The sequence below is a fragment of the Microtus pennsylvanicus genome, chromosome 3 (assembly GCF_037038515.1).
Source record: "Microtus pennsylvanicus isolate mMicPen1 chromosome 3, mMicPen1.hap1, whole genome shotgun sequence".
In the NCBI taxonomy this organism is placed as follows: Eukaryota; Metazoa; Chordata; class Mammalia; order Rodentia; family Cricetidae; genus Microtus; species Microtus pennsylvanicus.
Window position 1 is genome coordinate 120,528,220 of NC_134581.1, and position 12,951 is coordinate 120,541,170.

General features: G+C 46.8%; 2 protein-coding genes across 2 annotated transcripts in view; one reads left to right on the forward strand and one right to left on the reverse strand.

Moving 5' to 3' along the window:
- Positions 1-12,951, forward strand: part of Ndufaf6 (NADH:ubiquinone oxidoreductase complex assembly factor 6) — a 146,569-nt gene that overhangs the window by 76,645 nt on the left and 56,973 nt on the right. The window lies entirely within an intron of this gene.
- On the reverse strand, positions 11,389-11,849 carry LOC142847318 (large ribosomal subunit protein eL27-like). Its single transcript, XM_075968032.1, has one exon. The coding sequence runs from the start codon at positions 11,823-11,825 to the stop codon at positions 11,415-11,417; it is 411 nt and encodes a 136-aa protein (XP_075824147.1). The 5' UTR covers positions 11,826-11,849; the 3' UTR covers positions 11,389-11,414.

Consider the following 12,951-nt stretch of genomic DNA (forward strand, 5'->3'; position numbering starts at 1 on the left):
GGATGGAAGTCCCTGCACACTGAAGAGTCTGTGTTCAGAAAACGAACAGAAAGGGCTCACCTCAAGGCTCCCTATCGGGAATTAATTCTCCACTCTCAGCAGAAGGGGGCTGTCCCCTGTGCGTGCACGTGTGGCTCGCTCCTGTGGCAGTGGACGTGCGATGCTGGGGACAGCTCACCCTCCAGGTCCCTGTGAGCACTAGAGGGGGCAGGAGGGTGGTCAGTCTTTAAAGCACGAGGTAAAATCATTTACTAACTATCCACCGGAAGCATCAGGACGATATATCTACATTAGCCATAAGAGTGGTTTGACTCAGAGTCATTCTGTGTCTAACAAAGACGGTTTATCTTGGCTTTGAAAGTCTGAAGATCTCCACAGTCATCCTTGTCCTAACATGCAGAAACAGCTGGCTCTCAGTGAGCTGTCTCATTAAAAGAATCCACAGGACTACCTATTATTAGTGTATTATTTTCCTCGGTGCTACAGCTACTTTGGCATCTGTTTTACTGTTGCCATGGGAACTCAGGCCCATAATCAGCAGTTCTTTTCCCTCTGAATATTAGGCTTAATAAAAGGCAGTTCTGATGAGGTGAGGAGTTCGCAGTGCCCAGCCAGAGGTCTGGCAGAAGCATCCTGTTGCAAGCAGTTGCAAAATTAACCTACATGGTTCTTTGTTACCCTGGCCTTGGACTAAGTGGACTTTGAGTGGTCAGCCAGACTTGCATGAGGACCTGGGGTGTACTTTATGATGGGGTGCTTATTTAGAAAATGAAGTTTCTCCCCCCTCACACCCTTCTTTTACCTGGATTGGTCTCAGTAAGAAAAAGATGCGACTTTTAAAAATGGACATGGGGCCTCTGGTGCTCTAGGCAAGAATGCTGTGCTGAACTTTGTCTTCACCTTTTTTTGTGTTGTTTTGTTTGTTTTGTTTTTTTCATAGTGTTTATATTTTGAGACAAGATCTTGCAAAGTTGCTTAAGCTGCCCTTAGACTTGCCCATCAGCGTAGGCCTTGATCTCAAGATTCTCCTGTTGCGTCCACGCTAGCGAAGGTGACAGGCCCGCACCGCCAAGCCTGGCTCAGAGGCCATACTCTCTGTTCGCTCGATTTTATAAAATTTAGTTTTGATGTTATTATTGTTTTTAAAGATTTATATGCTTTATGTGGATGAATGCTTTATTCACGTGTCTGTCTGACGACTGCAGAGGTCAGGTGAGGGCTTCAGATCTCCCATAGCTGGAGTTAGGGATGGCCGTGAGCCGCCACATGGGTGCTGGGAATGGAACCGCAGTCCTCTGCCGAGTCAACTCTCCAGCCCGTTGTTTTTGTTCTTTTTAGTTGTGTGTGTGGGTGTGTCTGCTTGTGAATGCAGGGCCCACAGAGGCCGGAGGTGGGGCTCCAGGAGGTGGAGCTACTGCAGCACCAGATGTGGGTGCTAAGAACTGAGCTCTGAAAAGGAATACTTGCTCCTAAGCACCACGCCATCTCTCTAGCCCCCTCTTATGTGGGTGTTGTTTGGTTGGTTGATTTGTTTTGTGTTTGTTTTTGTTTTGTTCTTGGTGTCTTGTTTTATTTTTAAGTTTTTGAGACACGGTTTCTCTGTGTATCCCTGACTGACCTGGAACTTACTATGTAGACCAGGCTGGCCTTGAACCTGGAGACCCTCCTGCTTCTCTCGGAGTGCTGCAATTAAAGACTGGTGCCTCCACTGCCCACCTGTTTGTTTTTTGAGACAAGGTCTCACTATGTAACATAGGTTGGCCTCAAAGTTATGGAAATCCTTCATCTTCAGGTTCCCAAGGGCTGGAGTTAGAAATATGTGCCAGCACACCCTGAGAAAGGGCTGGAATTAGAAATACCAGCACACCCCGAGATGCTGTCAAATCAGGGAAAGGATAGATTTAAGCATTATAGACAATAAAGGTTCTCTCCACTTTTTAACCAGTCAATAAAAGTAACTATGTATTTACTTTTATATTATGGGATATTTGGAAGCCATAAATCTTGTCTTCTTAAAATATACATTCCCTGTAAAATATTTCAGAGCAATATTAATTAATTTAATTAATTTTAGTGTGATACAGCCCTTGAATATGGCACAGAAATCAAGAAGTCTCAGTGAAACACTAGTCTTTTTTTTTCCCTGGTTACAGGTGACCACAATCGTTAACGAATTTCATTTGTTTCTCCCCCTTGATGTAGTTCAAGCTGGTCTCAACGACTGATTGGTAGGTAGTTGCCAGGGATGACCTTGAACTCTGATCCCCCCCTGTTTCTTCCTACCAGGTTAGGCATAGTGGGTACCACCACGCCAAGTTCCTTTGTACTATTCAGAGATGCTCTTTGTGATGCAATGCATAATGCACTCTCACGAATGAACACACAATGGGAGCATGTTCTACATGTACGTGCCTCACTTTGCCTTTTCTCTGTGTATGGATACCGTTCCTATCTCATTATATAAAATTCCCACTGTGACCTTATTTATAGATTACTTATTGTGAGCTGGAGGCATCGTGTGAGATCCTGGCAACAACACAATTCTTACTCTTTGGAAACAGACTCCTTTAGTTCAGAGTGAAAGGTACCTGGGGCATCCTGCCCTTGTCAGCTTGACACACAACCACGAAAGCACACTCCTTTCAGGGGCCCAATGCTGCAGTTGATCAGGAGGGAGAGGAGCAGGACGTGCAGACATCTAGATGGGCTCAGATGTGTCATTAAGGGGCGAGCCTCCAGGTGGGCAGGGAGAACAAAGTCATTCTCTGTCGAGGGAGCAGGAAGTACCACGTCCTATGGTAGAGAGTCAGAGAGAAACGTTGGGTTGGAGGGAAGACTGCCAATTAGGCAAGATCATGGTTCTCAAGCCTTTGACCACAACTCACAGCTAACACTTCACATAACCACACAGTGTGTGCGAGCTGGAATGCGTTCGTGCAGGCACATGTAAGCACGTAGAAAGAACATCAGACAATACCCCTACTAAATGTACTCAGGTATTTTTCTGCTCAGTTCCAGTTAGTTGTTTTCTAAATGCTAGTCGTGACTCTCGGGGCGGGTTTTGAAAAACCACTAATAGGTACCATCTGCAAACTGGGAAACTCTGGGTTATAATATGTCTGAGGACTCCGATTTCCAGGTCGGTGAGATAGCTCAGCGGGTGAGGGCACTGGCTGCCAAACTTGATGAACCGAGTTTGATCTGAGAGCCTGCATGACCTGGGAGATAATTAACTCCTGCAGGTTGTCTTCTGACTGCTGCAAAATATGTCACCAAGAGTCAGTAAGTTTATTTGAACATTGATTATTTAAGACTGGTGTGGCGGTGTGTGCATGTACTCCCAGCATTGAGGGGCCTGCGGTAGCAAAATTTCTTCCCTTCCTTTCTTCCCTCCCTTCCTCTCTCTTCCTCTCCTCTTCTCCCCTTCCCCTCTCTTCCTCTCCCCTCTGTTTCTTCCTCCCTCCCTCCTTCTCTCCCTCTTCCCTCTCTCCCCACCACTCTCTCCGTCTTTTGTGTTTTGAAAAAGGGTCTCTCTAATGTGGCTCTGACTGTCCTAGGACTTGCTATGTAGAGAAGACTGGCTTCAAACTCACAGAGATCCTCCTGCCTCTGCCTCTGTATGCGCCACCACTCCCAGTTTGAGACAGAAAGATTTTCAGTTTGAGGCTAGCATAGGTTGGACAGCGAGATTCAGGTCAGTCTGAATTATATAATTAGACTCTCCAAACAAAACAAAAGAAAAAGAAAAGGGGAAAGAACCATTCTGCTTGTTGTGCAGAGAATTTTTGTATTTATTTCACTGGGACAGGCAGACTTGCATCTCTGACCCTTGGGAACATCTTTGCTGCTGCTGTTGAGTGTGACCACAGAGTTTATCTTCTCAGAGCTTGGCCATCCCACCTTTAGAGAGCCAGCCTGGTCACGCTTGTGGTCACCAAAACTGAGTGCCAGGTCCTGACCCCAGAGTGCCTTATCAGGTAATGCTCCATTCCCGTGCCCCCCAACTTAGCAAACACCTTGCCCTCCCCTGTCTCCCTGCAACAGAAAGGTTTCCGAGTGCCTTAAGATGCGCTCGGTCATGTGCTGTTGCCTGGCCTGTCTGCACAGGCGCTTTTGCCTGATTGCCCTAAGCTGTCTGAATATTGGATGTTGCTATAAACTGTAGTGATATTTCATTTGTATTTTAATAAATAAAGCTTGCCTGAAGTTCAGAGAGTAAAACAGCCACACTGATCAGACTTACAGACCAGGCAGTGGTGGCACACACCTTAAATCCCAGTAGCCCTACTAGTTTTCCATAGAAACCAGGCGGGTAGTGGTGCAGACCTTTAATCCCAGCCCTAAAGAGGATTATAAAATGGGAGGAGACAGCTCTCAGACACAGTCTCATTCTGAGATTCCTGGAGGCAGGATCACCATTTCAGACTGAAGCAGAGGTGAGAGTCAGTGGCTGGTTGTTTTGCTTTTCTGACCTTCAGGTTGAATCCCAATTTCTGTCTCTGGGTTTTTATTAATCATGCTACAATAAACTTCTGCTACAGTTTGTCTGTCCAGGATTGACCTCTAACTTCTGAGGTGGGCTGAAGAGGAAGCAGCGTGAGGAACTCAGACATAGTCATGCATTCAGGGACAAGATTTGAGATATTTGCTATGTGTTATTATTCAATCAGTATTTTCTAGGGCACCAGTGTAGGGAGTCTGAAACTAAGTTTTATTTTGTTTTGTTTTTGGCAGGGTCTCATATAGCACAGGCTGGTCTCAGATTTGCAACACAGTTGAAGAAGACCCTGAGCATGTGGTTTTCTTGACTCCACCTTTCCTGAGAGCTGGGGTCATACACATGTGCTGTAGTCCCGAGAGCTGGGGTCATACACATGTGCTGTAGTCCTGAGAACTGGGGTCATACACATGTGTGCTGTAGTCCTGAGAACTGGGGTCATACACATGTGCTGTAGTCCCGAGAACTGGGGTCATACACATGTGTGCTGTAGTCCTGAGAACTGGGGTCATACACATGTGCTGTAGACTCCAGTTTAATGAGGTGGCGGGTATCCTGCTTTGTGTATAGAAGGCAAGCAGTCTGCCACCCGAGCTACATGCCTAATAGCTTTGCAGGGGACTCTGCTGTCATAGTTAATGCAAAATTGGTAGAGGTGCTCCCTGGGGAATTGGCGGAGGTGCTTCCCGGGGAAGAGAGCTCCATAGCCCTTGCATTTGCCCAGGTTGGACCACACTCAGGTCATATCAATCTGTCCTCATTTACTTGGAAAAACAATTGCATCAAGGAAAAGGAGAGTCGGTGATTTTTACAGCACTGAAATTATAGCCAGTGAATTATTTTATTTGGTTTTATGAGCAGTTTGATTTTATTTTTTGAGGTTTCCAGGCTGGCCTTGAACTCCTGAGCCTTCTCCTCTACCTTCCAAGTGCTGAAATCAGAGGCCCATGCTGGGGTGAACTCAGGGCTCTGTGCACGGCAGACAAACACTCTACCCACTGAGCTAAAGCCCCAGTCCATGAACAGCTTTATAGTTCTAGTATGTTTACTTCCTGATTGTTTATAAAATCTTTCTGATTCTGTTGTAGGGGTCATGGGCGTGCAGCCTTTAATCCCAGCACTCAGGAAATAGGCAGATCTTTATGGAGACCAGCCAGGTCTATATGACTTACAGGCCAGGCAGAGTTATATTGTGAGACCCTGTCTCAAAAGCAAACTAACTAACCAACAAACAAACAAAAAATCCTATTGCTCATTTTGGTTTAAAAAAATATAAGTTTTTTAAAAAATAATTTTGGTTTAAAAGAAATAAAAATCAAACGCCCGACTCTTACTTTACAGTTTTGTTTCTTTGTGAAGGACATACATACGTTTGTCTCCATTATTTATTTTCTTTTTCGGCCAGAAGACCATAGTTTGATGTTTTATACGTGTGCTGGTGAGTTTCCTCCTTTGCACGGCAAGAGTCCACTTTATATCACTTCACTTACTGAGATCCCATCTTCAGAGGTCGGTCTACAGCTGGCTGTCGTCAGGTAGGGGAGAGGTCAGCCTACAGCCAGCTGTCGTCAGGTAGGGGGAGAGGTCAAGAACACAAACAGTGTGGTAGAAGCAGGAGGTGGGAATGTAGTTCAGTGGTAGGGTACATACCTGGAGCAAAGAAGCCTACGAGTACTAACACACACACGCACACACGAGAGAGAGAGAGAGAAACAGAAGAAACAGAAGAGAGAGAGAGATACCAGCTTTGTATCAACTTGACACAAGCTGAAGTCATCTAAGGGGAAGAGACTCAATTGAGAAGATGCCTCCATAAGATTGGGCTGTTGGCAAAGCTGTCAGGCATTTTCATGATTAGTGATTGATGGGGAGGGTCCAGCCCACTGTGGGTGGTGCCATCCCTGCAATCCAGTAAGCAGCAGCCTCCATGGCCTCTGTGTCAGCTCCTGACTTCCTTCAGCGATGGCCAGTGATGTGGAAATGCAAGCCAAATAAATCCTTTCCTCCCCTGTTCGCTCTTTGGTCACGGTGTTTCATCGCAGCAATAGAAACACCGACCAAGACACACATGGAACAGAGTGTGAAGTGCCACACGGACTGGACCCAAAAATCCCAGTGCCCACATGGCAGCTCACGACCATGTACAACTCCAGTTTCAGGGATCTGATGCCCTCTTCCCGACTTTTTAAGAATGGTGGCACAGATGTCTAAGCATCGAGCGAAATACTCAAGTACAAGCACCACAAAGACCCACAGGCAGCTACTGTCGTCTTCTGGGCATGCTCCTAGCTGGCTTTATTCGTTGCTTTTTCTGTTGCTGTGTTCTTAAAAACCAACAAAAACAGCTTAAGACAGGTTTGTTTTGTACATAGTTTTGCAGGCCCAGCCCGTTATTCTGGGGAAATCACAGTGGCCGTGCTTGAAGTCGCTGGTTCACTGCATCTATAGTCAAGGAGAGAGACGGACACTGTTGATCGCTTGTCCTTTCCACACGGTCTAAGACCCCAGACCAGGGGATGGTTCTGCCTACAGTGATGTCCTTCCCCATCAGTACACTTAGTCAGAATAAGCCCACATGTGCATGCCCAGAGGTCCGTTCCCCAGGTTATTTTAGATGCAAGTTGACAATTGAGTTTAACCATTTGGGTCAGTAAAAGTTTTTCCAGTTATAAAATGGGGCATTGAGCTGAACAGAGAATTCTCAACAGAAGAACTTCAAATGGCCAAAAGACACTTAAGGTCATGCTCAACTTCCTTAGCGATCAGGGAAATGCAAATCAAGACAACTTTAAGATACCATCTTATACCTGTCAGAATGGCTAAAATCAAAAATACCAATGATAGCCTTTGTTGGAGAGGTTGTGGAGAAAGGGGTACACTCATCCATTGCTGGTGGGAATGCAAACTTGTGCAACCACTTTGGAAGGCAGTATGGCGGTTTCTCAGGAAATTCGGGATCAACTTACCCCTGGACCCAGCAATACCACTCTTGGGAATATACCCAAGAGAGGCCTTATCATACAACAAAAGTATATGCTCTACAATGTTCATAGCAGCATTGTTTGTGATAGCCAGAACCTGGAAACAACCTAGATGCCCTTCAATGGAAGAATGGATGAAGAAAGTATGGAATTTATACATATTAGAGTACTACTCAGCAATAAAAAACAAGGACTTCATGAATTTTGCATACAAATGGATGGAAATAGAAAACACTATCCTGAGTGAGGTAAGCCAGACCCAAAAAGAGGAACATGGGATGTACTCACTCATATTTGGTTTCTAGCCATAAACCAAGGACATTGAGCTTATAATTAGTGATCCTAGAGAAGCTAAATAAGGAGAACCCAAAGAAAAACATATAGGCATCCTCCTGAATATTAACCTTCAGCAAGCGATGAAAGGAGACAGAGACAGAGACCCAAATTGGAGCACAGGACTGAAATCTCAAGGTCTAAATCAGGAGCAGAAGGAGAGAGAGCACGAGCATGGAACTCAGGACCGCAAGGGGTGCACCCACACACTGAGACAATGGGGATGTTCTATCGGGAACTCACCAAGGCCAGCTGGCCTGGGTCTGGAAAAGCCTGGGATAAACCCGGACTCTCTGAACATAGCGGACAATGAGGACTACTGAGAACTCAAGAACAATGGCAATGGGTTTCTGATCCTACTGCACGCACTGGCTTTGTGGGAGCCTAGGCAGTTTGGATGCTCAACTTACTAGACCTGGATGGGGGTGGGGGTTCCTTGGACTTCCCACAGGACAGGGAACCCTGATTGCTTTTCGGGCTGGGGGGGAGACTTAATTGGGGGAGGGGGAGGGAAATGGGAGGTGGTGGCGGGGAAGAGACAGAAAACTTTAATAAATAAATAAATTAAAAAAAAAATTCAAAAAAAAAATTTAAAGAGTAAGGTCAGAGTTCTGATGTTGAAAAAAAAAAAAACAAAAAAAAAAAGTTTTTCCAGCAAATCAACTTTAGGGTTGGGTGTAGAATGACTGTTAGGGTTCCAGCCGTCACTTAACGTTGAGCACCCCTCATGCTGGGTGCTGGGACTCAGTCTCACCTTCTAGTAGAGGATACACGGTATATACACATCTAAACTCTTAGGAACAGGTAGGCAAAACCACTCATGGTGGCTTCAACAAAAGAAGCATGGGACTGACTTTTGCTGCTGAACATCCAGGAGGCTTTTCATGGCTGTGATAAAAAACACTATGACCAAGGCAGCTTGCGAAAGTTTATTTGGACTTACGGTTCCAGAGAGATAAGAATCGGTCCTGGTGAGGAAGGCTGGCGGCAAGCTGAGAGCTCATGTCTCAGCCATAAGCAGAGATCTGGAAGTGGGGGGAGGCTATCAAACCCTCAAAGTCCTCCTTGATGGATTTCCTCCAATGAGGCCACACGTCTTAAACGTCCTCTGATAGTGCCACCAACCAGAGTTCAAATACCCAGTATGATGGGGACATCTCTCATTTAAACAGTCACACTGGGGAGGCTTAAACATGCAAACTCATCTAAGTTAAATTATATTTAATTAGGTTCAGAGGACAGGGTGTGATTGGAACCGTGGCTCCCCTGACTTCTGTGTACACACAGGCAAGCGGCTCTTTGTACCTTATGGCATCCTCACTCCTCCTTCCCCTGGGAACCCTATGCCCTCGGAATAGCTGCTATCCAGGGCAAGGTTTTCTCTGTGCTTTTTCTCTGTGTGTGTGTGTGTGTCTAGGCCAGAGGACCCACAATCTGCACTACTTCACATCCACCTTGTTTTGGGGAGCAGGGACGGGCCTCTCAGTGATCTGGGACATATCAGGCAAAGGGAAACACCTGTCTCTACCGCCTTCAGCACTGAGATTTCAAGTTCTTGCCATCATACCTGGGAACTGAAGTTAGGTACCAGCTGAACTTCCTCTCTAGCCTCTTCTTATGGACTAAAACGCTTAGCAGGATGGAGGAAGCCGTGCTCCGGGGCCGACTGTTGTGTAACGAATGCCAGCTAGTCGGCCTGCAAAGATCCATCAGCTCCGCCACAGCCCGCATGTGGTCTGTTCATATTCCCACACTTTTAAGCCTCTTCTCTCACTGCCCTTCAACCTCAAAGGTGGGTCACCACCCACTTCACACAGAAAAGTGACTCTTCTGCTCTTTTCCTCTTTCAGTCTCTGGCTGACCCTGTCCTCTGCCGTGGACTCCTCACCCTTAGGCTTTCTCTCTTTCTCACTATCGTTCGCCATAGTTAGCTTTCTTCACGCAGGTGTCTGGGAATTGCTCTGCTGAGACAGTGACCCCTCCCTTGGCCCCCAAGGTTGTTGGGAGCATTTGGAGTCCTGGCCTCCAGCTGCTCTTCCCTGCTAGAGATCTTTACTTTCCTTCTGATTTGAGTTACTGAAAGCTGTGTCAAAGTTGTTTACCGGCTCTGCTTCACGAGCAGGAGCCCGCGTTGTCTTGGCCTTGAGGATCAGAGAATAAGGTTTTCACCTGTTGGCCCACCTGACTGTTGGGTATGTAATCCTCCATGGTGCTATTGAATAGAGGCCTTCTTACCTGAGACTAGAGGTGCGTGTCCCTGTCTGTCTCTGTGTGTTTCAACCTCCAGCCCCTTGCCCGAAGCTCGGCAACTGTATGGTAGTGTGTAGAGCGCAGACAGGCGTTGTGCCCTGCACAAGGTCACTGAAAGTCAGACAAGCCTGTTTTGTGTTTGCCCCTTTGCTCTCTAAAGCCAGTGCCTGTCTACCTCTGCATCTTCTCCCCTTCACGGCACAGAGACCGTCACTTTGGATTCCAGGAACTGCAGGGCCTTCCAGGACAGACCATTCCCAAAGAAGCACAGTCGTCTATTTCAGGTAAGCTGCCCCTCTCTTCCCACAGCCACAGGGATCCCCTCTAGTGACGACTGGAATTTGGGGCTCTGGGAATCCCTGTGCAGACCCTGAACTGAGATAATGATCAAAGAGCCGGTAATTGGACCATGGCTGCTGAAGAATGCACACCTCTTGTCCCTCCCCAGTTCTTCTTACCTAAACTTGAAGCTCTTTTACAAAGAAAAAGCTCAGCCATTTCTTCCTCAGGCCACTCAAGACCTTGTCTTCTTCACAGCCAGACTCTGCCATATCTCTCCTCACTCCTCCACTGTGGCTCGACTCCTCCCGCTACTTCCCAGGGGCCAGCTCTTGCTGCGATCATTGCTAGCCGTTCTTAAATTTCTGAATGTTTTCCCCTTCAGCAAGCGATCCTTCTCCTTGGCTTCCACACTCCCGGCTTTTTCTTTCCTCCTCCTCCTCCTTCCTCTTCAACATAGGCTTGTTTAGCTCACTCTGGCCTCCCACTCACCGTATAGGCAAGGATGACTTTGAACTCCTGACTCTGCCTCCCAAGTGCAGAGATTACAGGCATGCAGCACAGCTCCTGGCTGTCTCAATTTCTCTTAAAGTCCCTAATTATACATTTTTTTTAAAAAATCATGGTAAAAGTGCCCATCGTGAGATGTGGGAACTTTGTCCTGGGCTCACTGGCATCTTGCTTGGTTTCCTTGAAGACCTCTTTCCAGCTGTTAGCTCTTGTGATAGACACCATCCTCCTTACATGTTTGTGAGCTAACTGACTAGGTCGAGAGCGGCAGCTATCCATTTACCTGAGCGTTCCTTATTTCTCCGCACGGGAGGCTGACCCATAAGACACAGCTTCTCGGCCTGAGGGAAGTGGCAGCAAATCAGGAGACATGATGTGTTGTTCCTGGCCAACCCCTCTGCGACTGTGGTCATTGCCACACTTTAGCTGAGTCCCAGGAGATTTGGGTTCCAGGAATGGATGTGGCATCCAACTGCTGCAATGTCCTGACTCTCTCAACGTTACTCTTTTTTTTTTTGTTGTTGTTGTTTTTTAAACTTTTAATGATGTAAACAAAAATATACCTAAAAGCGAAGCTTCTGGAAAAACCATTTGTTCTTCCCTGTCTTGTATCGTTCCTCAAATTTGACCTTGGCTTCCCGCCTTGCCTTGCGTTTTAGGGCTGGGTCCCTAAAGACATCCTTGTTGACAACAGTTTTGTCCAGGGGGATGTCCACAGAGTACCTTGTGGGCATCAGGTGGTTGTAGTTATAAACCTTCACAAAGGACTTGATCTTGGATCTCTTAGCGACTTTCTTCTTGCCCATGGCAGCCGTCACTTTTCGGGGATAGCGGTCAATTCCAGCCACCAGGGCATGGCTGTAAGGGCGGTCTGAGGTGCCATCATCAATGTTCTTCACGATGACGGCTTTGCGTCCCGAGTAGCGTCCAGCCAGGACGAGCACCACTTTCCCGGGGTTCATAAACTTGCCCATTTCGACAGCGAGCAGCCGGTTCCCAGCAGACTCAACGTTACTCTTTAAAATTAATTTGTTTTTAAGCTGGGCACGATGGCTAAAGATAAGGAGATCAGTGGAACTTGCTTACTGCCAGCCGAGCCAAAAAAGAAGCAAGCTCCAAGGTCAGTGAGAGAGTCTGTCTCAAGGGAATAAGTGGTAGAGGGAGGTGCTCGACATCCGGCCTCCTCACCAGCACACTGGTGTGTGTGTGTGTGTGTGTCTGTCCTGCCTCCCTCATCCTCAACCACAACAAACCTCGGGTCCATTCGATTGGCTCAACAGGTGTGAGTACTTGCCATCAAAACTGTTTCCAGACTACAATGGAGGAGGGTTATAACAAAAATCCCACAAGTTGTCCCCTGACCTTCACATGTGAGTCGTGGTCTGTGTGCCCGTGTGCCCCTAAAATAAATATTTTTTTAAAAAAAGTAAAAAGAAGGGTCTGGAGAGACAACTCAGCAGCAAAGAGTCCTGGCTACTCTTCCAGAGAACCCTTCACGGCAGCTCACAACTCTCTGAGCTCCAGTTCGGGGAATCCAGCAGACACACATATAGGCCAAACACTAATGCGTATAAAATAAGAATAAATGTTTAAAATTAAAAAATGAGGAGGAAGGAAGAAAACCTCTGCGCTGCTCAGGGCAGGGCTGCTGGTGGCAGAAGCCACCTCATTTTACTGAGCCTACCTCTACTTTGAGACCATGAGGAGTATATTAACCCTGGTGTCAAATAGTAATTCAGACCCAAGCCTTTTTCCCCTTTGGTGTCTTCTGTTACCTTCTGTGGTGGTTTGAATATAATTAGCCCCCATAGGTTCATAGGAAGTGGCATTATTAGGAGGCGTGGCCTTGGAGTGGGTGTGGCCTTGGGGGAAGTGTGTCACTGGGAATGGGCTTTGAGGTTTTAAACGCTCTCAAGCCAGGCCCAGTGTCACTCTCTCTTCCCGTGGCCTACAGGTCTGAATGTAGAACTCTAAGCTACTTCTCCAGCACTGTGTCTGTGCATGTCACATGCTTCCTACCATGATGAAAGTCTGTCCCAGTTGGATGTTATCCTTTCTGAGAGCTGCCATAATCGTGTCTCTGCACAACAATAGAAACCC

Bases quoted from the DNA above. Each gene is read 5' to 3' on its own strand.
- LOC142847318 (XM_075968032.1), bottom strand. From the start codon at position 11,825: ATGGGCAAGTTTATGAACCCCGGGAAAGTGGTGCTCGTCCTGGCTGGA.